The 23,924-nt window shown below is 47.0% G+C and overlaps 1 protein-coding gene across 47 annotated transcripts in view; it reads right to left on the reverse strand.

The window, feature by feature from the left end:
• The window catches only part of Tcf7l2 (transcription factor 7 like 2), a 208,076-nt gene that overhangs the window by 21,759 nt on the left and 162,393 nt on the right, over positions 1-23,924 (reverse strand). For 37 of the 47 annotated variants that reach the window (XM_050149200.1, XM_050149205.1, XM_050149174.1 and 34 more), the window contains 2 exons: positions 2,652-2,784; positions 482-584 (listed from right to left, as the gene is read on the reverse strand). In XM_050149200.1, coding sequence (XP_050005157.1) covers positions 482-584; positions 2,652-2,784 — 236 coding nt within the window. The remainder of the gene's footprint in view (positions 1-481; positions 585-2,651; positions 2,785-23,924) is intronic. The other 10 variants (XM_050149365.1, XM_050149338.1, XM_050149284.1 and 7 more) reach the window with 1 other exon arrangement.

Here is a 23,924-nt window from a genome sequence, read left to right on the forward strand (position 1 = left end):
GAAAAGACCTCCACTCCCTCTCCAAGAGTTCACCTAGATCTCACCCTGAGATTTCGCCATTAAGTTGCTCCTATTTCCATCCCTTGCTGCCACAGAAGCAACACCTAAAACAGAGAGAGCTCAACCCAACAACACGAGTCCAGTTTGGGTTGCCACTGCGGGGAGAGCCAAAATGCGTTTCACTAGCTTTCTGCAGGACATCTTTGGGTCCCATGGGTTCAGAGTGTCAATGACCACTGACCCTTTTCAACACAGATCATTGAAATGCTGTGATTTCTGCAAATCCACAGGACACCTCGACAGCATCTCCCCTGTGTTGTCCCATCAGCTGTCTCTTTGCCAACATAGACTCACCCGTGCTCAGACACACAGACATACCAGACACACACAAAGACAGACAGACAGACACACAATAATAATAATAATAATAAGCATGCTCATGCAAGAAACAAAAACAGAAATAAAAACTGGAGCTGCTTACTGTGGTACTAACCATCCTAGCGGATGGGGGATTTGTCCTACGGTGCCGGGCGACAGCGGGTAATATGGAGAGATATCTGGAGGGTGCGGAGGCCGTGGGATTCCTGAGAGAAAAAGGAGTGGGTTTTAGGTACGCAGGAAGAGCAAGAGGGACTGTGGAGGGAGGGGAGCAGGGAAGGAATAAGGAAAGGGGCTCTCTCCTCAAATCGCAGCTGGAGGCCATGGCTGACTCTGGGGGAGGGCTGTTCCCAGCTTTCTTCTTTTCCTACGGCGCCAGTTTGCACAGTGAGTTAGCTCCTGGGTGGACTGGTGTGGCTGAGTGAATGAGACCAGGAAGACGCCATCTTGGCTATTTTTGCTCTGTGTCATTACTTCAAGTTTTTAAAAAAAAAAATTAAAAAGCTTGGCACACTGCAGGTGAGCGAGTCATGATCATGAATGCCTTTTGCTTTGTTACTTGGTCCATTACCCTTTATTTTGAACGCCTTGCCTATGTGAGAGTTATACTTTAGATTTATAAGACTTAATTAATGAATTTATTTTAGCGTTTTGAGTCAGAGCTAACTACACAGCCCACGCTGACTTTGAACGCACGGCCTCTTGCCAAGCGCTGTGATTATAGGCAGTTCATTCTAAGTTAGTGTTCAGAGAGGTGACTCTGATTTCTCTCAAAAGACTCAGCTCCCATAGCTGGCCAATTCCTCCATGAAGAGAAACCACCAAATGCCAGCTGGTGTCTTTGCCCCAGGAGTCAAACCTGAATAGACAGCGAGAAGGCAGGCCTCGGGTGCTCAACTCTGGCCTGATTCCCTGGACGGCGGATTCATCTGTGGGCACCAGGGTACTTGATGGGTCAGAGGGGCCATGAGCCTTGCCGAGGCCCACAGAAGTGGATGTAGAAAGTCTGCACCACGGCTCCCTTCCTCACGGCACAGGCTGCACATCTGGCCATCCATCCTCAGGAAGTGGAGTCCTGAGAGCAATTTGGCTTGAGAGGAATGGCTCTGCCTAGCTGCCCAGTCCAAGTGGGAGGCGACATGTGCAGAATGTGCCAGAATTAACCCAGAATCGAAGGGACAGGACAGCAACGTCCGTGCATTAAAAACTATCTCATTTTTCAGGAAATTCATTCAGGAAGCTTTTAATCTGTAAATTAAGTCTCCCTGGGTGATATTTTAATGCAGACATTGCTTTCTCTCTATTACAAAAAGCAAACAGATTAGCTGGGCTTGGACCCTACACCGAGCCGTTTGTACACTTGAAAGAATGTTCACAGAGGAAAAATAAACAGTCCTTAGACGTTAATCATATGGTTTACGATAACCATTTAAAAGCTATTCCCTGGCCTACCATTATTCAAATGAGATGCTGCCGGCTGCAAGTGGAGCCCTGTACTTTGTGGAGCCTGGGGCAGGCTGGTCGCCTCCTCCAGCCAATCAAACTGCCAGGCTGCATCCACACAGAGGGCTCAGAGGGACCCGCCTGTGAGCAGTGGCTGCCTGCCACACAGCATCTTGCTGTAGGGGGCGCTAAAAACAGTCCTGCCTCTCACCATTTGCCCTTTGGGGGAAACAGAAAGAAGGGATAGGTCAAGAAGTTGAGGACAGTGTGGTAGCCTTCGCTCAAGAAAATGCTGTATGACACAAGAAACCTTCCTAGGCTTCAGTTTCTTCATCTGTAAAATGGGTTCAACAACAACAACAGAAACATCCAAGATACTGAAATGGAAGAAAGATGCAAAGAAATCTGCAAGAAATATGAGACCCTGGGTGATGTGGCCCCTTAAGGATGCACCAACAAGTCACTCTTAAGTGACTGGGTCCCTTCAAAACCATGATGTTGTTTTCAGGAAGCTCAAAGTGCCCAGGAGACACCTCCAATCCATTACTACTTAGTTTCTTTGGCGGGGGGAGGGGTGCCCAGAAATGGATTTCCCAAGCAACCCTCTCCAAAAACCTTGTTATAAATCTTATCCCTGTAAGTGGATCTCTAGAAACAAGAGGGAAAAACTGGCCCCGCCCCCAGCACACAAACTGAGCTGGACCCCCACCCCCACCCCAAGAGCATCCTTTTCGGCTCCCAGGCGAGACTTTGAGATTCCCCCACCACCCCCTCTCCTTCCATCGTCCCACTCCAGGCTCCTGACCTTCATTGAGAGTTCCCCAACTTACCTGTCTTGGGGTCTACATCAGCAGGTAAGTGTGGAGGTGGATTTCCCGGGGTGAAGTGTTCGTTGCTGTAGGTGATGAGAGGCGTGAGTGGGTGGACATGGTGGGGGTGCTGCACCACCGGAACTTTGTTCGACTGTGGGGGAGGGAGAACAGAGGACAGCATGGTGAGCTACGTTACAACTTCAGAGCAAGGGCGTGTGCCCCCCCACACCCTCCCAGCTGCTATGCCCATCCCACCTCCCTAATCCATTTAAAGATGGGAGACAGTGAGCTCCCCACACTGGCTTGCTTCAGGTTCCTCTACACTACCACTGGAACCAAAGGTTCTGCACCTTTCCCATGAGCAGGGGAGTCAGAAGTTGAAGCTTTACTCTCTTAGGCTCAGGAGGGTTATGCACACAGTGGGGTGGAATCGCCTACCCCAAGCACCTCTAGGAGGCAGACTGGCTTCACAGGTGAGGCAGGCAAAAAGAAATCTTCATTTACAAGAAACCTGGAGAGCCAGCAGCGCAGCCAGCCTCCTGATCCACCCCCTAACTCCACAGGCTCTTACACAGTAGGCTCCCACCCTTTCCCTCAGCCTGGATGGCAGACTGAACTTTTCCAGCCGCTCTGGCCCAGCCAGCACCTGCATATTTTATGCAGATCACCGCAGCCCTGATTCATTAGGAAGCCATCGGGGACCGCTAATAAATTAACTGGATGATGATGAATTGGGCTAATAAACAGTATGAATTTGAGAAATGGGCAGTTCCAACCAATAAAGTACAAGTGTTTGTGTGCTGGGGCAAGGTAGATGGTGAGGAGAGGCAGAAAACGAGGAAAATAAGAGCATCTCAGACCTATCTCACCGCCCTCTTCCCAGCCTTCCCCAGCACTCACCTCTCTCCACCCCTGGCTCTGGCCCCTCCCCCTCTATGCTGTGCTATAACTCAGCCCAGCAAGATCACAAAGGAAAAAAAAAATTAAGCTGAAACAAGCGAACTACTGGGCCATTTACTGAGAGTAATCCAATTGCAAAAAACCCTATTCCCAATAGGGGATTTTCACTAAAATCCTACAACAGGGACATTTAACCAGATTAGGTACCAGAGAAGATAAAGAGGCTAGTATTAGATGATGAATGGATTAGAGTCAAGTTTCATTTCAGAATGTGTCTTCATTTCCTTTTATTACTTCTAGGAAGGGCACAAGTTGCATTAACATCAAGGAAAAGGAATTGCATTAAAAGCAAAGAAGGCAGGTTCCAGCACTGCCCACCAGCGCCTCGAGTTCAGGGACCACTGAGCAGCTAGCTCTCTTCCCGTGTTTCCTCCTGCCTCCCTGTTTGGCTTTTTAAATAGATGAGGAAGGCATAGAACACAGGAAGAACAGCTTCCTACCACAGCTGAGGGTGGCGAAGGCATCGTCAAAAGGCATAACTTTCCCACGGCACGTTAGCAAAGAAAAACAGTCTTTCTAGAAGACCCCAAAGAGCATCTCCAGTCATTTGGTTTACAGCTTCCTATGAAACCATAACTCTTCCAGAGAAAAACAGCTAGCCAGTTGCTCAGGGGACCTGGCTACCATTCTGTAGATGAAAATGATTAAGGTTTGAAAAGAGTGGCCTCAGAATCAGCAAGCAGGGTGGTGGCCAGGCGGGGTGTCTGGAAGCAAAGAGTTGCTGTGCCCAAGCCTGAGGCCATTCCTCCTGGAAGCGCACTAAGGGCCCTTCACGAGGAGACTCCCAGGAAAGCCTTCTGTCAAGTATGACTGAGGAGGAGTAAGGGATTAGTTCCCTTCGCAGGAGAAAGTAAGGAGGGTGAGGAAAAGAAAGAGACAGACAGGGATGGAGTGGGAAATACTTGGAAGGAAGGACATTTTCAACTTGACAGCACATAGGGAAGGCGGGCACAGACCAAACACGTGGTGTGTTTATCAACTGTGGGGTTCACTGTCACTGTCCTGATTAGCAAGAGTTGACAGGGGACACGGTGGTCCTGTCACCAATCCCAAACTCTCTTCTAAGCAGGATTACTAGGGAGCATGGGGCACAGGGAGGGATGACAACAATATTTGGTAACAGTAAGATGGGTGAAGAACTTGGTCCTCAAGGTAATTTTAACAAAGCCCAAGCTCAGCCAATGCTCCTGCGTCATTCGAGAGCCTAGCCCAGATTACTCCCCAGTAGTGCTACGGAGCGGGGGGGGGGGGGGGGAGAGAGAGAGGGAGACAAATGGAAACTTGAGGAGCTACCTGACTTTAGCAGTGACATGGGAGTCTACTAGGCTACAACCTTGACGACATAACGAGCAGGTCCCCAGACACTGCATGGTCCACTGTCTATCCAGGCTGATCTGCTGTCAGGAGAGGAAGAACACCGTGATCAAATATGCAGAAACCAGGGTCTGCCTTCACACAGCCTGCCAGTACCTGGATCCCTTACAACAAAGGGCTTGCTTCCTGTAGACACCTGTGTCTCTCTAGCCTTGGACCAAGGTCCTTTCTCTCCACGTTACCTTCTTTCCATCACTGGAGTGGAGCACCCACCTCTCTTAGCCCACACAACACTTATCCTGAGAGACAAGGCAGTGTTGGAACTTTGAATCCTGGCGATGTCCAGCCCGTTCTAGGAAGTAAGTACCATCTCAAAGGCCACATGAAAGCCACCAAACTGAAGCATATGTGGTAGAACACGACAGAGCCAATCAACCAGAGGACCTGGTTTCTGGAAGGGCTGGGCTCCGTCAATGCTAACCACTCAGAATCAGAGATGAGTGCTAGATGGTTCGCACTCACGGTCCAAAGCTCTTGCAGGCACCATCTCAGCCACAGCAGTCTCTTTAAGATGGATTTTAGGCCAGCTTCTCAGACACTGAGAATGAGAGCCGTGAATTTCAGGAGGGCTGAGATGGGGATTCTGCTTCACCAGCCTGGCCGAGTAGTGTCTCCCCTCCCTACTCTTTTCTCCTTCCACCCCCTCAGTATCCTTCATTTCTGCCTCCAGGGACGTACCGTGCCTGTGTGCCTGTCCTGCAGGGTTATGAAGATTGAATATGATTGTGTGTGCACAGTGCCCTACACAAAGGCAGATACACAATAAACACAAAGGAACTTGACAAATGCAATCTAGATAATATACATGGTTTGGTTAACCACTCGGCTAATATCTCCCAATTCAACTCACAGAGGGACAAGTGCAGCCTCAGAACACGCCCTTGGTTACACGGGAAAGAAATTACCACCTTAGACATTGAGCATGGATGATCTGGGCCCTCCCTACCCAAGCCACACATCCTTCTTAAAAAATGTGGTATTTAACAAATATATTTGAATAGCACATGGAGGGTGGGGGAAATCACTTTTCTGTACCAGTGATAAGACTGCCGTGGAGGATCTCACAATAAAAAAAAAAATAACAAAACATACAAAACACCTGGAGATAAACAGGTCCTCTAGAATCGGGATGAGAACATTTAAAGCAGACTGGCAGAGTGAAGGAAGATTACTCACATCCATTCCCTCTGCCTCCCTGAACAGCTCTCGTTTCTTTAAATCTTCAACATTGGGCTCACTCTAGACACTGGGAGGAAAGGAACTTCACTGGGCGGGGGGGGGGGGGGGCGCAGGCAAGGTCCCAAAAACGCATCATGGGGGCTGAAAGGGAAGGCAACATTTCTACATCCCTTTCCTCATAGACAAAAGTCCGAATTTTAAGACAGCCACCTGTAATGTAAAACCCGTTCATCGGCTTCACTGTGGTGGATCTGTAAAAGGACCTGGGTCAAAAGATCTGTGACAGCTAGCTCATGTTCAAGGTCATGGTCATGACGGTCAGGGATGACTCAGTGAAGAGCCTACTACCAGTAACGCCTTCAGAACATCACAAAGCTACGCATGGCTGTGCCACCAGAGAAACCAAATATCCGTAAGATACTCCGATTCTCTATAGCATTTCAAAGCTAGGGTACCACAGCTCCCCACACATCCTGCTCACTACCAGGAACTCACCCATGTGGCCATTTTAAGCACCTTGTCTTGCTGGCCCCAGAGCAAGGAAGAAACCAACCAATGGCTACACCAAAGCCCTGTCACCATCCTAGAGCAGCCACCCCTGCTTCTTAGCGCCCAGATGTGCACCCCTGCCCACCGGTCACATTCACTCAGTGCGGCCACACAGCACGCATAATGAACAGCTGGCCTCTGTTATTTGTTCCCCATGTCAGTGAACACGTATTTCTCGCACACCTTGGTAGAGTGGTGTTTCCAAACCTTGTGGCACCCCAATTCCTCCACCATTCTCATGCCTGTAGACCAGAGTGGCTGGGGGCGGTAACTGCCGTGTCAATGGAGCAAGAGGCAACCTGTGAGATCGATCAGACTGTGTCAATCTCCTCTAAACACAGATGCTTCGGGACCGAGAGGAAATCAGTCACCCAATGCAAAATCAGGCTGTCTCTGGGTCCCCTGCCCCTCCCGGACCCCTGACTCCACCAGGCAAGCCCTTGCACTGGCTTCCTTCAGAGAGGCTTTTCCAGCATGGGGCTGGTGAGTAAAGGTGGGAACAACCAGGGCTTTGAACAGGCTGCCTCAGCTCCCCAAATACAGCCAGGCCCCGGCAGAGTTTTGGTGACAAGTGCTGCATGTGGTTAGCTCTGGGCTTACAAGAAACCAAACAAAATAAACAAGCTATCTAAAACCCTGAACTCGGCAAAGGAGGCAAACACTGTGTGCATGAAGGGACCAGAACTCGTCATCCGAGTTCCTGTCACTGGTGCTCTGTGCTTTCTACCTGGACAGACTCCCAAGCCCCAGGTGAGGCTCTCCTTGTTTCCCTCATTAAACTCCAAGTGAGCACGGATAGTGAAGAAAAGACTCTTCAATGGCCCTCAGAACACACAAAGCCTATCCACCCATGCGAGTATTCATCCAACTACAGTGGGGGGAGTGACCCTGTGGGTGCCCTTTGACCCCTCAAGAGCCCTTAGGTTTAGTGTTCAGCAACTTGACCATTGCCAGGCACCCATTCACCCTCCAAACCCTGCTCAGAAATCGGGACCTTCTGTCCCTCCAACAACCACCCTCTGACCCCAACCCCTCAACCTCCTAGACGCGGGAGCTCCCCATTCACCTCTGCCGCCTATTAATCAAAGACAGTGGAAACAAATGGCGCCTCCTCTTCCCTCCTCCCCACCGCTCCTTCTTGTGCAGAAGAAAAATGGGGCCAGAAAGCGCCTTGAAGGAACCCAGCACAGCATGACAAAGGGGACAACCAGGAGCATTCTTCAGCCTTTCCTACCCTCAGTGTGGATACCAGAGCTGTCCACGACCCCATCTTCCCCAGGGCACCGGGTTTCCGTGCAAACGGGGTTCACTAGTGTAGCCACCCGTTTTCCTGTCTACTATGGCTGCGTGGAACCCAGTAGACTGGTTAAGCCTTCACGCTGTGGCAACAGAGTGCTGGTGAGGAGGGCAGGGGTTAACTGTTTATAGTCATGGACAACTCTTGGGCAGTTCTGCTGATGCCGTTTTTCTCGGGCCTTGCGTTAGAAGGTGATAGGACAGTCAGCCAGTGGAACCCTACTGCCCCAGCAACTGGCACCCCAAACACCAAGCAATACCATCTGTAAGATGTCCTTCTGTAAGGAAGGCTACTGGGACATGCACCAGCTGCCTCATCCCAAACTGGCTGGCTAGCATCTTGCATCTTCAAACCTCATATGTAACATGGAACGCTTGGTCTTCCTCACAAACAGGCTTCTTCAGACCTTTCCACATTTCCCTCAGCCAGGACGACCCAGCACTGTGGCCAGGGTGTTAGCACAAGCTGTGTGTGACTGCTGTTCTTTTCAGTTGAGGGGCTCTGCTCCTGGCTAATCGTGCATCGCGTTGTGTGCAAGGTGTCTGTGCATGGCTATAATGCTGCTATCGAAGGGAATAAACGAAAGGGGGAAGGAAGGTTTCTCTGAGTTGGAGTTTTACAAAGAGAAACAAGATGAGAAAGGATCTGCCTGTGAGAGGAAGAAGAGAAATAAATGGCCACCAACCTCGACCATGCACAGGCTGCATGTCTGGCCGGGTGCTATGCCAAGTACCTACCCACCAGGAGGCCAAGTTTCATCTACAACTGAGAGCCCAAGTGATGGCTGGTGTTTCTTATTCATTCTGTAAACCATCAATCTCTCTGCCTCTGTGTGTTGCGCGCTCTCTTTCTCTCTCTCTCTCATCCATTTAGACAGAAACCATGCAGATATCCCCCCTGCCGTCTATAAAATTCTGCCGACTCATAGTTTCTCATGGGCTCACAGGCATTAACACTCTCCTCACAAGGAGATGACGGGGCAGGAAAGGCAGAGAGTGGGCAGAGGTCTGCTTCTGTCAAAGCCTCACACAGATGCACAGACACTGTGCTGGCTCAAACCGTCCTCAGACCTGGCCCCTTCTGGAAGGGAGGGGGGCCTTCCCATAATCACCCAACTGCTAACACTCCAAACAGACAGCCAGTCTCAATAGCTGAGAGCCTAGACAGTCAAATTCAGCAGTTTCTGGTGACCCTTTTGTAATGCCTAGAAAGGAAACAGGGAGCAGTGCTGTTGGGGTACACAAGCAAAGGGGGGCTTCAAACCTAGCAAACAGAGCTGTACTCCAGGTGTCTGGCTCTGTGCAGAACTGTAGCCCAGGTCCACTCAGCATAGCTGTGCTCTCATAGATAGGCTCCCAACAATCCCTTCCAGTTCAGTTCATTAAACATAATTTATAGCCACTCATTCTCATTTATTTTCCAATAAAGAAGGAAACATCCCCATGCCTCCCCCAGCTAACCTTTAAAACATTTGCACACTTAGGTTTTGGCCCACTGGTACAGGCTAGATTTCCAGGGCTTTCCTCCTGCCTGCTTCTCTCCAGCACCGTTGTTCTTAACAGGGTCTGTGAGCAGTTCTAGTCCTTCACAGGTCTCAGAGCTGAAGGAGTAGCCACTTCACCCCTAAGTAATTTCCCAGGAATTTGCGACCTCCACCCTCCCGCCCAATATTTCTCCACTACTTGGGTATTAAATGATTAGCGTTAGCATAATCAATCTTGTTGGCCGTCTGGGCGTGTGGAGAATGTTTGGGAACTGGGTAAGAGGATACAGCTGTTTCGAGAAGAGCCAGGAATAAATCTAACCTATTCCAAGTGAAGTCCTCCAAATGTTCCAATGGGAAACAACTTTAAAATACAATAACGACTTCCAGGCCACCATCTCCCTGAACACAACAATCCCAAAACCTGGGGTCCCTAAACACAATAGAAAGGAAATCACCCATTTCAGCTGGAAGTCAGTTTTAAGTGCCTAATGGTTATTATATCCTGGGAAGTTTAAGGAAAGTAAGGAACAAAATCTGACACCACCTTCTGAGTTTACTTACAAGGAAGGGACAGCTGCCTGAAAATGCCTTTTGCCGCATATGGCTCCCTCACCAGGGACTACCTTAGGAATTTCGATCTGGGTTGGAAAAATCATGCTTGCTTCATAGAGCTCAATAGCAGTCATTTTCCTCGGAGAGAAGTACAACTGCTCCCTGGAGAACAGCAAGAGGGCAAGCCTAGAGAAGGAAGGCCTGCTCATGTGGTCCAGCAAACACAAACCCAGACTCCCAGAGGCAGGAAGAGTCACACACACACACGCAGAAGGAAGATAAATGGAGGTGCCGGCTGCTCCATTGTGCCCTGCTAATGTCCCAAACTTCAGCATCCTTTCTTTTAAAGGACATGTAGAATGAAAAAGCGAACCCCTGGAAATGACCTGGAGTCACTATGGGCCAAGCAGAAGCAGACGTGGTGGCTGCCCGAGATTAGTGGCAACGCTCAACTTTTTGAGTCCTCCTACGTGGGTAGGAGTACGCACTGGATAATATAAGAAGACTCCACCACATTCCACAGCATTACAGAAAGAATTCCAGAGCAAAGCCCAATGGAGCTCCTCACCAACTCCAAAGCACCAAGGGAGGTTTCCTTGAGAAGGCAAGGTTGCCATTTCGGCTGCTTCCAGAAAATGCCGGTAGAGCAGCCTGCTTAAGACAGCATAAGGGTTGTTTATCACGGAGTTGAGAATCCGCCTCTGAAGAGCAAGTCCCTACTCTCAGAATGGAAGCTTAACCCTTCCCTGAGCCAGAGGACAACAAAGTTCTAAGTCATTAGTGCAAACGAGGGACAGAGATGTCTTGGGAATCTGGTGATCTTACACAGCATCAGCCAGCAACCTATCCCCACAATTCCCGTCAGTCTTCATGACTAGGTTCATGACTAGGCTGCAAGAGGAAGCAGCAGGACGGTCACACGTGTTATTGCCTCGTGTTCCACGTCACAGACCCATTTACCAAGTTAGCCTTTAATATGACAATCAGTGGGGTCTTAACAGCTGTTCTCATAGTCTGCATAATGCTTCATTTCTTTCCGGGAACAAACAAAAAACAAAACAAACAAACAGTTTTTTTTTTTCAATCTAACCTGGTCAATCACTCAAGTACTTTTATTTGGCCATTCAACAACAGAAAAAAAAATTGTAGCAATTATAAAGATAATGAAAGAATTGCCTGCAGATTTAAGAAAATATTTTCACTGCCTATGGCAAAAGGTACGACCCAGAGCTGGAGTGGATCACAATGTACCCCTAGCACCACATCGTCAAGAGGAGCTGTCCTGGGTCCCACCGTCAGCCTTCCAAAACAATTTTCTTAATTAAATTTTGAAAATACAAATGCCACCAGCAATACCAGGGCCTGGAAAAGCCAACATCTAAATCTGGAAAGTGAAAGCAAACGCAACCCAAGACAGCAGCAGAAAGTTAGCAGTGAGTATGCAATGAAACACTCGGTGTGCAGCAGCCTGCTCCTGGAAAGGTATGGTCCCCTGCCGCGGACAAGGCCACTTCCTCTCTCTGCCTGTGGTAGCGGCCCTCTGGGGTGGGTGAAACTACAGTTCACTTGCTATGAGCTGTAAGAACTGGGATGAAAGTCAGACTCTCTCTCCTCCCCATCTTCTTTTAACCCTTTCTCCTCTCCCCCAAAAGGATGCTGCAAAATCCCACAGGGACAGGGCACAGCCTGTGCCGACCATTCATTCACGCTTGTTTCGTTCCGCTTCCCATTGTCTGAGGGTTTTTGTTTTAAGTCTTTTAAAGAGGAAAAGGTAGCACCGGTCTCATGATCAAGATCATAAGTGTGGACACAGACACACACACACACACACACACACACACACACACACACAGGGACGGACACACACACACACACCACTACTCACCCAGCAATTCAAATTGAGGTGCCAAGCGCCCAACTGCTGCAAGAGAGAGACCCCGGGGGCCACTGCTCCTCCCTTCCCACTTAAATCCTCCATTCCCACTAACACTGAATCCCTGGGGTACATAATAGCTCTGCCTTACCCTCTCTCCACTCAAAAAAGAAAAAGAAAAAAAAAACTTTCTCTGTACCTTCAAGATGGGACTGGACCAGCTTTTTTCTTCCTCCCTCCCAGATTCTCTCACTCTTCTTCTTCCTCCCAGCCCCCCCTCCCTTTACACAGCTCACTTAAAGAGCCGGAAAACTGCATCTCAAAAGCCAGAGATGTCTTCTGGACAAACTCACTTCTTCTGCATAGGACAGCTTTGCGGTTCCTTCCCCCTCAACACCCTCCCTGACAAAAAAAAATACTTAAAAATAAATAAATAAAAACGCTTAGTTATCTAATTCAGCTGGCTGTAGCATCAATTTAATTTTGTTTTTTAATGTAAACCTCCCTCAACTTCCTAATCTTTACCACTCCAGGATCTGTGAAGGCAGGTGGGGAAGGCCCATTCTCCCGGACCAGCTCAGGACACCTAAGAAAAGTCCCCCTCCCTCACCTTGGGTGGCAGGGACAAAGCTAAGAGTAGCAAAGAAATTACGGTCAGCCATGAGGGAAAATGATCAACCGGGGCAGCAGGCAGGCACTTTACCTGCAAGATTGTCAAATCCCTCCAAACAAATGTCTTAGGGACAGGGCTACAGTGGGAGAGAGGGAGGGGGAAGAAAGAATATCTTCTTGTCACGGTGACACGGAAGTGACACCTCGTGAGGCCCTGCCTGCCACCCGTGCACATCCTCTCTCCCTTGCCGGAGTATGAGGCTGCCTGATTTCCAGGTGACCTTCTCGAAAGCACAGGAAAGCAGACTGCGTTAGCTGGTGGGTACCGGAGTTTTCTCCCAGGAAGAGGGAAGAGAAAGAGAGGGAACAGAAGTAAAGGAAAAGGGCTGCCTCTAACTTACTTTTCCTGGGGCCTTCAAACGATCCAGGGTCGGGTACATTGGTGTGAGTTTAACCTAATTTGACTTGAGACCCTGAGATAGAACAGGCCTAAAATGATCCCCCTTTGCATAGGCAGAAGAGGAGGATGCAGAGGTGTGTTGCCCAGGGTGGTGTTGAGTCACACAACAGAATATCTAACGGACTGAACTCCAGAATTAGCTCATGCTCTTTGAAAGCAAACACACAGCTCTAGTCTGCAAGCTAGGTTTGTCTGGCTAAAAGCAAGACTAGTGGCCAGGATTTGGTTTCCTGGACTCAGGACACCTGACTTTAAGAAGGAGCTGGTTTCCCTTCATTGCAGGGAGTGCCCAACTGGCCTGCTGTTTATCTCCAGGGCCACAGAACTGTAGGTCTTTAACCGATCTGTTAATACATGGGGAAGTTAATCCCCCTTACCCCACCCCCAAAAGGAATCAACCGAAACAAGGACTGGAAGGGCTTGCGGCTAGCAAAAAGGCAGGACCTCTTCATTTTCTATTCTCTTGTTTTAAAAAAAAAATACCACTCTGTGGGCTCTTTCTGGACTTATCTAGCCTTCTTGCGAAAGTGTGGAGCAGCAATCTTTAAGGCCCTTAATACCAAAACAAAACCCTGACATTTCCCTTCACAAGGCAGTAACAAAAGCAATGAGGTTCCAGTCTGACAAGTAAAAAGCCCCAACCGCAAGTCCCCTAATTGCCTTCCCTCTCTCTATTCACCAAGACCACCACACTCCCGGCAGCTGCTTTTGTGGCCCCCGCAATTTCTTAAGTAAACTGCGAGTTCTCTATCTGCTGATGGACAGGCTCGGATCACCCAGCAAGGATCACCTCAAAAGTGCTGCCAACAGCTTGGTAACGCGAGGGCTAGGAATTTACTTCCCGGGTTTCTCAAAGGTCAAGGGAAAAGGAAATTGGGAAAGAGCCAAACCGATTCCAGTTTCTTCCCCCTTTAAGAGAAAAGAGGTCCCTCAATTCTCTGCAAACTGAGAGCTTCTCCCAAGAAAACTCCTTCAGGGTGATTTGCTGTCCTGGGGCACTGTCCAGAACTAATCCTCAAAGCACCTCAGCTTGGCACATACACACCCATGCTTAGAACATTCCACTTAAAAAAGAAAAAAAGCTAAAACTTTCTCAAGCCAAAAGCAGAGAACAGTCATTTTTAGCAGGGCATTTACGTAAAATCCTGTGGAGGAGAAAGAAGCAGGGGCCAGAGATTGTCCATTCACGTCCCGTGATCCCCATCTCCAGGCAAAGTTTGCTTTGCTGATTTAAATAAAGAAATCTGAGATGCCAGACAGGGAAGTTACAAGGATAGAACACCAACTTTAGAGGATTAGGCAGACTTGTCTAGATAGGAAACATTTACCTACAGGAAAGATGTGTCTATCCATGACTCCCAAACCTGCATATCCACACAGGACAAGGTGAAAGAGCATACACTCTATGAGGATACTTACGGCTGGGAAGGAGGGGGCTCAGGAGGGTGGAGGCTGTCGCTAGACTCCGTGAGTGTAGGGACGGATACCTTCTAAGTGCAGACACTTCCAGAATGAAGACACCCTTCCTCCTTTCCTTCCTTCCTCTCTCCCTTCCTCCCTCCCTTTCTTCTCCTTTTAATCTTTGTTGTTATTATTTTAAATGAGACTAAAACAAAACAGCTCCGTCAACCTGGACCTTAGCAGTCAAAGTACACCAATCTTAAAGTTACTGCACAGTGAAAGCAGGCATGGCCTGGGCAGGGCACGGAGCATTCAAGACTGGGCACTCGGGGCACATGGCTTACCATCTAGGGGTCGCCGCGCTGTCCTTGCCACCACCGACTCGCGGGCATGCTGCCGCACGGATGGCCCGGGCCCGCTGGAGGGCAGCACCCGCCCTGCAGCCCGCGCAGCACCGGCAGCTCCCAGGAGCAACCCGCAGCAGCCTTGCCGCTCAGGATGCTCAGGCTCAGTTCCATTCACGGAGAAGCGCACAATAACCGGGATCTCCCCGGGTTCCACAACAATCCACCCCCAAAAGAGGGAGGGGGCGTTTTATATATATATATATAAAAAGGCAGGGCTTTTTCCCTCTTCTCTTTTTCCCCCCCAACCCAGCATTCAATCAAAAGAACAAAGCCTGATATTTTGTTTGCCGACTTGGCAAGCATAAAAGCAGTTTCAATAATCCGAGCGAGTTCACCTAAGTTAGTGAAAGTGACGATCCGCAGATCTGCGGTGAAATTAAGCTTTAATGGTTATCTGATGCCATTCGGAAAAGGAAGAGGAGGAAGCCAGCTGAATTTAGATAAAGTTGGAGTACCACTTCACTCCCAAAATGCCCCCCACCTGAAAGAATCCTATAAAATTCTTGACAACATTCAGATCTTAATTATCTCACTGAATTCTACTTTTTGTGGGAGAGGGAGTACAAAAACCAAATTACATTATTAAAAAACACTCCTATGTACAAGAAGTCACAAGGAAACGCCGTAGAACAGTTTTCATGACTAACTTTAAAAAAAGAAAGGAAGAAAAAAAACATTACCAAAACTTGTGGACGTGTTTCTTTAAAGCAAATGGTCCTAACACATATTAAACCACGGCTGTGCGTCTTCTAAGCATCGTAGGAAAAAATGACTATTGATCTTCAAATAGCGATAATTGAAAAGATCAAAAAGATTAAACAAAATCAAGAATGTGCTGACTTACCATGCTATGCTTTTTTTGTTGCAACTTTGTAGAAATTTCACTCAAAGAAACTGCATCAGAGGTGTCAAATTTTTTAGCGGACTGTGATCGTATTATTTCCGCAGCCCTGCCTTCCAATGCTTCAGAACTTTTCCCCCTTTCTCTTTTTTGTTTGTGGTACCTAGCTTTTCGCTATAGACTTTAAAAGCCTTCAGCTCAGCAAACCAGCACAAATTATCTTGCCACCTTGCGCAGCTCTGATGCTTTGGCCGCTAACTTTGGAAGGCCCTTTACTACTGCATCAAAATTAGCATTGTCAAAGCAGTTAATGAATATTAATACTGTATTTGTCATTGGAGCCGGTCCGTTGCTGAACTCCAAGTCACCCATCAGGGACAAGATTAAGAACACAATTATTTCTGACTGACAGGGACCAAATCTGCTAGAATTTTTTTTTTAAACAATTCGGGGGGAAAAAACCCACAATATCATCATCTTAAGGTGTCTCCCAGGGGACTGGGAACCAGATTAATACGCTTTTAATGAAGTAGAGATCATTATGTATGAAGGGAAAAAAGAGAAAAGATGTACCATTCAAGCTATTTAGTTATGGTGGAAGCTAAATTTTAAAGAAAAAAAAATGCAGACTGCGTATCTTTCTCGACAGCTGTCCAGAGTTCATTCATACTGTTCTAAAGAAAAAGACGAGTTTTTCTCCCCGAAATCTTTTCCTTTTTAAAAAAAGAACAGAGAATGGGCAGTTCGTCCCATCTGGGATAATTTTCCATGTCTTCACTTTTACTGTGGCGGCTCAGGAAAGACAGCACAGTAAATAATTCTACACAAATCTGACAAGAGACGCCTTCATCAGCGAGGCTCCTTCGCCCCGTATTCCCCAGATTCCGAGCCCTGTCTCTCTCACTTTATTCAGGATGAACCATTACATTTACCAAAACTCTGAAGTTCCCTTTCACAGTGACATCCTCCTACCGCCAGCACCCAGGAAACAGCCCCAGTCGGAGAAAGCCCCTGGTACCCACCGCGCATCCCGAAACACCATTAGAAACGGCTCTCTCCCTGTTCCTAGGAGCCGAGCCCGCCTAATTTGGGGTACACCTACACAGTGGAAATGAAAGTTTGGTCAGAAATAACCAACAGCAACTTAATGAACCGCACAGTCAGCTAGCCCAACAGCAACTGCCTCAGGAGATAACGACCACACAGCACTTTCTCTACGAACAGGCAAAAGACTGGCAAAGAGGAATCAAGGGAAAAACTTGTAGCTTACCTGGTATAACCAACTTATTTGAATTCACCCAAATCATTTCAACATCTATGTCTCTCTGCCACACGGACTGGCGGGCGCATAAAGAAATCATACATATAGACCGATACACATAGAGCAATTTCTTAGCGTTTCAGGCAGAGTGTGCCTCACGGGTTTGCTCCACATAAATTGTCTTCGAGACGGTATTTCCACCCCCCCTTTTCTTTTTTAAATGTGGTAAAAGGGATAAAATGACAGATGTGATAGCTAATCTGCCCAGTGAATCACGGGGGTCTAGGTAAAGCCACCCTGGCCACAGAGCTAATCTGCGACACCCACTGACCACCCCACCGGCCCTCTAATGCCATTATCAACCCTCAGATGAACATTCTAAATTAGAGTTTTGTTCGAAAAGGGTGTGAATCTGACCTTCGATGCTGGGAGGCCTGTGCTGAACGTCAGATGGCAAAGTTCTTATTGCACAATTTTTTTTTAAAAAAAGGTTTTACTTTCTTATGATTCCCATCTTTGAACTCTGTCTTTACAGTCTTCCAAAAAAAAAAAAAACCCACCCTTACAGCCCCTACTCCTGCAGTGGCCACTAATGTCACCTCCACCACATCCTCCACAATTGTTTATGCTTATCCCATCAAAAACAAAGAGAACTACCCAACACACATACAAACATGCCACTTTGCCCCAACTTCTCGTCTTCTTGCTTTCAATTTACCAGAGCTTTATCTACCGGTTTCTTTATGTCTGACAAGTCTTTAGAATGGATCATCAAAATGTACCACCTTCCTAGTGGGGGGAACTGAGACAAAATGCGTGTGTGTGGGTGTGTGACACGGTCCAGTCCGTAATGAGCCCCACGGTTCAAACGCACATGGAGTCAGGCTATAACGGAGGAACAGGAACGGAGGTTCAGACTTATTTTGAGCGATTCTTCTTGGGAGGGGGTAAATTTGGCCCTGTATCAAATCATGAACAAGAATCTATCATAATACAAGAGATATTTCCAATGCTACTACAAAAACAGATAAATATCAAATCATTCTTGTGATGTAAGTATTTCTTCAAAGTGCCTTTCCAAAACCACAAATAGATCATTCCCTTTTCTTCCCCACACTGTCCCATAAAATCTATGAATTGGGCTTTATGCAGTAAAATGTGGGGCCCCGAAAGCCCTACTTAGAAAGGCCTGTGCGTGCACTGCTCACGATCTACCAAATGCAGTCCTGTGCAAGCAAACGCATGTGCGCATCTCACTGCAGATTTTTACCAGCATGGACTAGCTTTCCAAACGGCCCGAGATGTCTAAATTAAGGACCCCTTGCTTTATCAATCCTCAGCTTCCCCATTTGTGACCCAAGCCTGCCTTTTCGTGGGCATGCACACGTCCTTAATCTGCATCTTTGTGTGCTCGGCACCGAGTTGCTAATAGGCAGCCTTCTCTGCCTCTCCCGGCTTCCCCAGCACGACCGCATCAGCACTAGTATCAAATTAACTCTCCGACTTTGAAACTTATTGATCTGCTATTAAGACACCAGTGAACTTGATGAAATGAGTGCTGTAGGTGCAGCCGTGACTTCAAAGTGCAGCACAGCCACATAAAGCAAGCGCCTTTGATCCTAACTCCGATCTACTGAGGGTTTAAAGCCCAATTCTCCCTAAGCTGCCCTTCACTCTCATCATGTCTGATGTCTCACCAACCAGTGACTTGATAATGTTAATAATGCAAATTTTACAAATGATTTTTACAATGGCAAAATTAATTATATGAACTGCTGCGTTCTGCAGTCGGGCTCTCTGCTCTCCTCTCTCCTATAACCTAACAACTGGGTGATTATGGTCACTCGGGGAGTCCCCGGTCTGGGTAATTCTGAACAACACTTCACTCCGTCCCCTCACCTTTCCTGTTTGCACAGTAGCCTAATTTACTAAAAATGTCTCTAACAATCCCGGTGACGCCTTTTCCTGTAGCCCCATTGCCTTGTCAGTCACTGCCTCAGAGCAGAAGCAGCCTTCTGAAGGTGGTTACTAGCTACCCATGATGGTCAATACAAAAAAAAAATCTTTTATTTTTATGCAGGACTTTTTTTGGGGGGAAGGGGGTTACAAATCCACAAAGTTTTGGGATTTTGCACTCTTCGCTACTGTTTTCCAATTAGGAATTACCTGATGTGACAGCAAGGCAAGGCTAGGATTGTAGCACACAGACTCTGAAACGGCACCTCCTATACCTCCTCATGTGAGCCATCTCAACGGCTTTGAATCTAAAAGCGAATTTTTTTGTGGTTGCCAGGGAATATGTACTTAAGCACAGCTTATTTTTGCAACTTCCTAGCCAATATTTTGAATCACAGAAAATAAAAATAGGGCCTGCACTCCAAGATGCATTAATATGAACCCTGCTTCAGTGTGGTTTATAAAGCATAAAATGGGTTATTATATTACTGGCTGAAAAATATCCTGATATATAGCAAGAACAGAAAGAGTAAGCTTCCTGATATCTGAGCAAAGACTCAGTACCAGAGAACAAACCCTTTGCCAAGAGAGTCGTCTTTGTGTGCTGATTTTGGACAGAAGCACACGGGTAATTTCTAGTAAAACATACTCTACAGTCAGGAGTCCTGTGTGACCCTTTGATTAATAGCATGCTCTATAGCGTTTGGGTTCTGGTTGTTCTGAATCTACTAATTATAGGAAGAAAGTAATGGATGTATTTCCTTCAATCAATATGGCAACATGTGCTCCCCATTCCAAACAGCAGGACTGTGCCCACCCCACGGTAAAAGATAATGGGAGTTTAAAAGGGCCATAATCTTAATACTTGCCTTCAGTCGTGCGTGCACACGTGCACATGCATGTTGGGGGTGTAAATCCAATTAGCTGATTTTACAATACAACTCAAATCACGAAATGGGGGTGGTGGAGTGACTGCATTGGTGCCCCCCCATGTTTATAGCCACTTAATCTACTTGCAATTCTAAAGAAGTCAACACTTGATTGTGACAATGTTCAAAAGAATTTCCTCTGCCACTAGCACAGTAAAAAAACTTTCACCAATTAGTGCAGGAAAAAAGGAGGGAAAAGCCACAGTGCTGGTGCTCAAAGAGCCAGGCCTCGCGGCAAACCTGTCATGACGAGAGGATTGATCAACGGGACGGCAATTTCTAATGGCATGTTGTCATGAAAAGTCAGCCACAGGGAGCCACCTGCTTTGCTCCTCACAGACAGCCAGGAAAGGAAGGAAGAAGGAAGGGAGGAAGGAAGGAAGAGGGCAGGAGGGGAGGAAAAGGGGACAGGCCTTCTGTCCTGATCCCTGCCAGTTCCCTTTTGCTAACGATTCAGGCAAAGGAGTCATGATTTTTCATTCAGAGGAAATCTGTCAAGTCTCAGGTAATACTACCAGGACTGGAGATGACAATGGTCCCAAGGCTAATGCTCTCCGTTACTTCTGCCCTCCCACCCCACCTCCACCCCCGCAGAGAGACGGAGCATCCTTTATATTACCACCAGCACTGTGGCCTCACCCCATTGTCAAACACTACTGTGGGGGCCAGAAGACATCTAGGATGGTTTTAAATCAACGAGGAGCCTCCCGACTTCATAAAAAAATACTTATTTGTAAGAGTTAGAAGATGAAAAAGATATCCTGGAAGACACAGTCAATGAGTGCTGCTCTTGGCTGCATACTTCCCACATTCCTGTAGCTAGGGCCCTGCGGGTTATGGTCTCATCCGTGGCACCATGGGCATCCTCCAGTGGCCATGTGCTGAGTTTGTTGGGCATCTTCAAGGGCTGGATATAACCCGCTGTCTATAACCACCTCCACATTCTCTTGGAAACAGGATGTTCTGCCTCTGAGGGGCCTCCAGGAATAGTAGCCCTGGTACCCAACTGCTTACCAACCACTCCAAAGCAAAGGACATCTCTCACTCCTCCAGACGTCCTGCTCAATGGCTCCCTAGTCATCTCAAATGCCATTGTATGTGCTACAAGGTAGTCTTCCCAGGACCACCCCAAAATGTCAGACTGCTGAAGGGGTCTAGCGGGACTCGTGCCAGCTTGTGACATTCACAAAACTTCTTTCTGTTGACTTGATCTTGAGGTTGCTCTGCTTGTTTTCCATGAAAGCTAATAAATAACACAAAGGCCATCTTCTCGCCCATACTATGGTCCATAATATTGCTGTGGCCTACGGTCCCTGGTAATTTTCATATTTTCAATAATCACAAATACACCACCCCCTCAATCTACTTTGAACAAAAGAAAAAAAAGTCAAATAAAAGTTAAAGAACTTTTAAGTTCATGAAACCAAACCCCACTTGGCATGCAAATCACGTACTGTAACCTTTTATTGGCGGAGCCTCTGGTCTCATCAGTCGATGAAATTCTCAGCCCGCGGCAACAGCTTAGCCGAGGGACACAGACCAATGAGAAAATATTCATTGTGTTAGCATTTCAAATGGCGAGAAAGGAGGAAGGAGCGCTAACTGATCACTGCCCGTGGAATTAATTGGATATTCCAAGAATAATGTCTCTCACTGAAGATCCTTGGAGGCCGAGCGCTGGTAGAGACCACATTTTGTGCGGCGCCTTCAAAAAGAGACCGCTTGGGGGTACTGGACATATTAGGGTTTTAGCGCATTTCCCTGAAGGCCAGAAGATAATCAGATGCACTGAACCAAACTCAACTAATCCAATCCATAATTATACATACAGCTCCAATAAACTTTGCCACTCTCCTAGAAAATGAAACTATTATATTGAAACCTTGATAAATAATAATAAAATTAAAACCTTAAGGGCATCATGGCCAAAATGCTCCCCACCCCAGGGCAGAGACATGTGGCTCAGAACTTTATTCTTTTTCTGCCTTCTGTTATGTTCAAGGACTGATCTTACTACCAACAGATCTTTTTATTCAGGGGAGGATTTGCGTTTGGGCTTTTCTTGCACATAACCCGAGCATCTACAATGACCCTGACCGATATTAGTATATCCTTCCCTAAGACACATCTTAATCTAACCTTTCTAAGACTCCTTTGCTTTCAAACTCAAAACAGCATAAGAAATAAGCATTGTTGGGGGCACCAGGAGCCTGAACTGAGGGCCTGGCGTGGTCGGCAGCAACAGCCCCCTGGAAAAGCAGCTGCTGGAGGAGCTACAAAACCATCAGAGACCAAAAGGTAAGGGGGGAAAAATGAGATTAGGAACTTTCCCAAATGTTCCATCTCTCCTATCGACCACTGGCCTAGCGTGAGGTGTCAATTTTGACTCCAAAGAGAGCACACGAATTCGCAGTGGTCCCATTATGCGGTCTCTGCTCTCATTGTACATTCTGTCAACGAAGTCAATCTTATTAACTTCCGCACTGGTTCACACATGACATTTTCTTCAATTTTCTTGCTGACATCAAAAACATCAATTAGCAGCCCGAAAATAGGAAGGAACGAATGACAGAGTCTGATAACGTCGACTATTTGAAGCCAACGGGAAATCTATTCTCCAGTCCTGAATGCGTTCATTACAATTGCATTTTCAAAGAAGACCTCCAAATAGCAAAGAAAATTAAATTTATCATCTAGAAATGCCTAGAAATTGTTTTTTTAATCCTATGTCTATCTCTCCATCCCAGAGCGTAATACAAAGTATCACAATTGAGTTTTATGATAACATGCCACAACTCTAATAGAAAGTTTATAAAATATGTAGCCTGGACCACCCTTCCTATCAAACAGCAACTACAAGGCTTAGCACCAAACTTCCCTGGCAGAGAACAATCTCCCCGGAACGGATGATCCCTTGTCTCGGTCTCTCATTATGATTAAGGAAAATGTGTTGGTGAACACACACACACACACCACCCCAGATAGCCAACTAGTTGAAAAGTTTTCTGAATTAAAATGGTAACTTCTGTCTATAGCCACAAATCCAAGAGAGCTTTGGGGGAATTAACTGGCACTACATCTTCCATACAAAACTAACAAGGCTAACAATAACTGAATTATGTGAAACAGATATTCAGATATCTCAACTGTCCCCACTGACTCGCTCAACTTGTAACAAGTTCAAACTGGCCAAGGTAGACACAAAACATTCTTCATCCCGTACACACAATCTACCAAATGATCACCAATTTCATTCCTAGTGACCTCTTCCTTCTAAGATCAAACAAATAAATGGCCACGGGTTCACCCCTGACCAGAAAACTAAAACACTATTAGTCAATCTTTTAACAAGTCCGCTGGGCAGAACTAAAGACAATCAGAAAGTGGTTGGGAGTAAAAAAAAAGTACAGCATCAAAAACAAAACAAAAAAACCAACCAACCAAATAAACAAACTAAATCCCTAGCTTTGTAGATATAGACTTAGGAGACAATCCTATAGTTATTTTATTATTTCCGGAGAGGTGGGGGTGAGTGGTGTGCGAGCCGTCTAATGTGCCCACTTTGTGTGCCGTGTGGCATCTCCCAGGGAGGGAGCCGGCTGGACTTTGGTGGCTGCCCCGGACACCGCCTCAGACGGACTCGCGGCAGAAGAGAAAGAGCAGCTACGCCCTGGTACACAGATCGCACTCCTGCCGCCCATTGATTTTTTGATCTTTTGAGATTTTTTAGTTGTTTCTATCCCCTTCCTTGTTTATCCTCCAGTGTCACAAAAGACAGAAATGTCTGAACAATGGAGGCAGAGATATCTATTAGCTGTCACGACGAGGTTTTCCCAGCGTTGACTAAGCGCATACCACAAAGAATGCCGAGAACTGGTAAGATGAAAAATTATATCATTTTTTTTCCTGAAATCGGAATAACCATATTCTAATACCCTTGTCCTTTCTCAACTGACCAAAACATACTATGAGAGAAAGGAGAAAATACATTGTATCCATTTCTATAATTTGTTACATTAGCTATATTTGTTGGGAGGAGAAAGAGGGAGGAAGGAAAGGGAGAGGGAGAGAGAGGACAAACCTCTTCAAGAATGTACTAGCGTATTTTAGGCTGCAGCATCTGACAGAAGTACACCCTCCTGATCGCATGTTCC

Source organism: Alexandromys fortis, unplaced genomic scaffold (genome assembly GCF_014885135.2).
Source record: "Alexandromys fortis isolate MF-2015 unplaced genomic scaffold, M_Fortis_MF-2015_v1.1 scaffold_16, whole genome shotgun sequence".
NCBI lineage: Eukaryota > Metazoa > Chordata > Mammalia > Rodentia > Cricetidae > Alexandromys > Alexandromys fortis.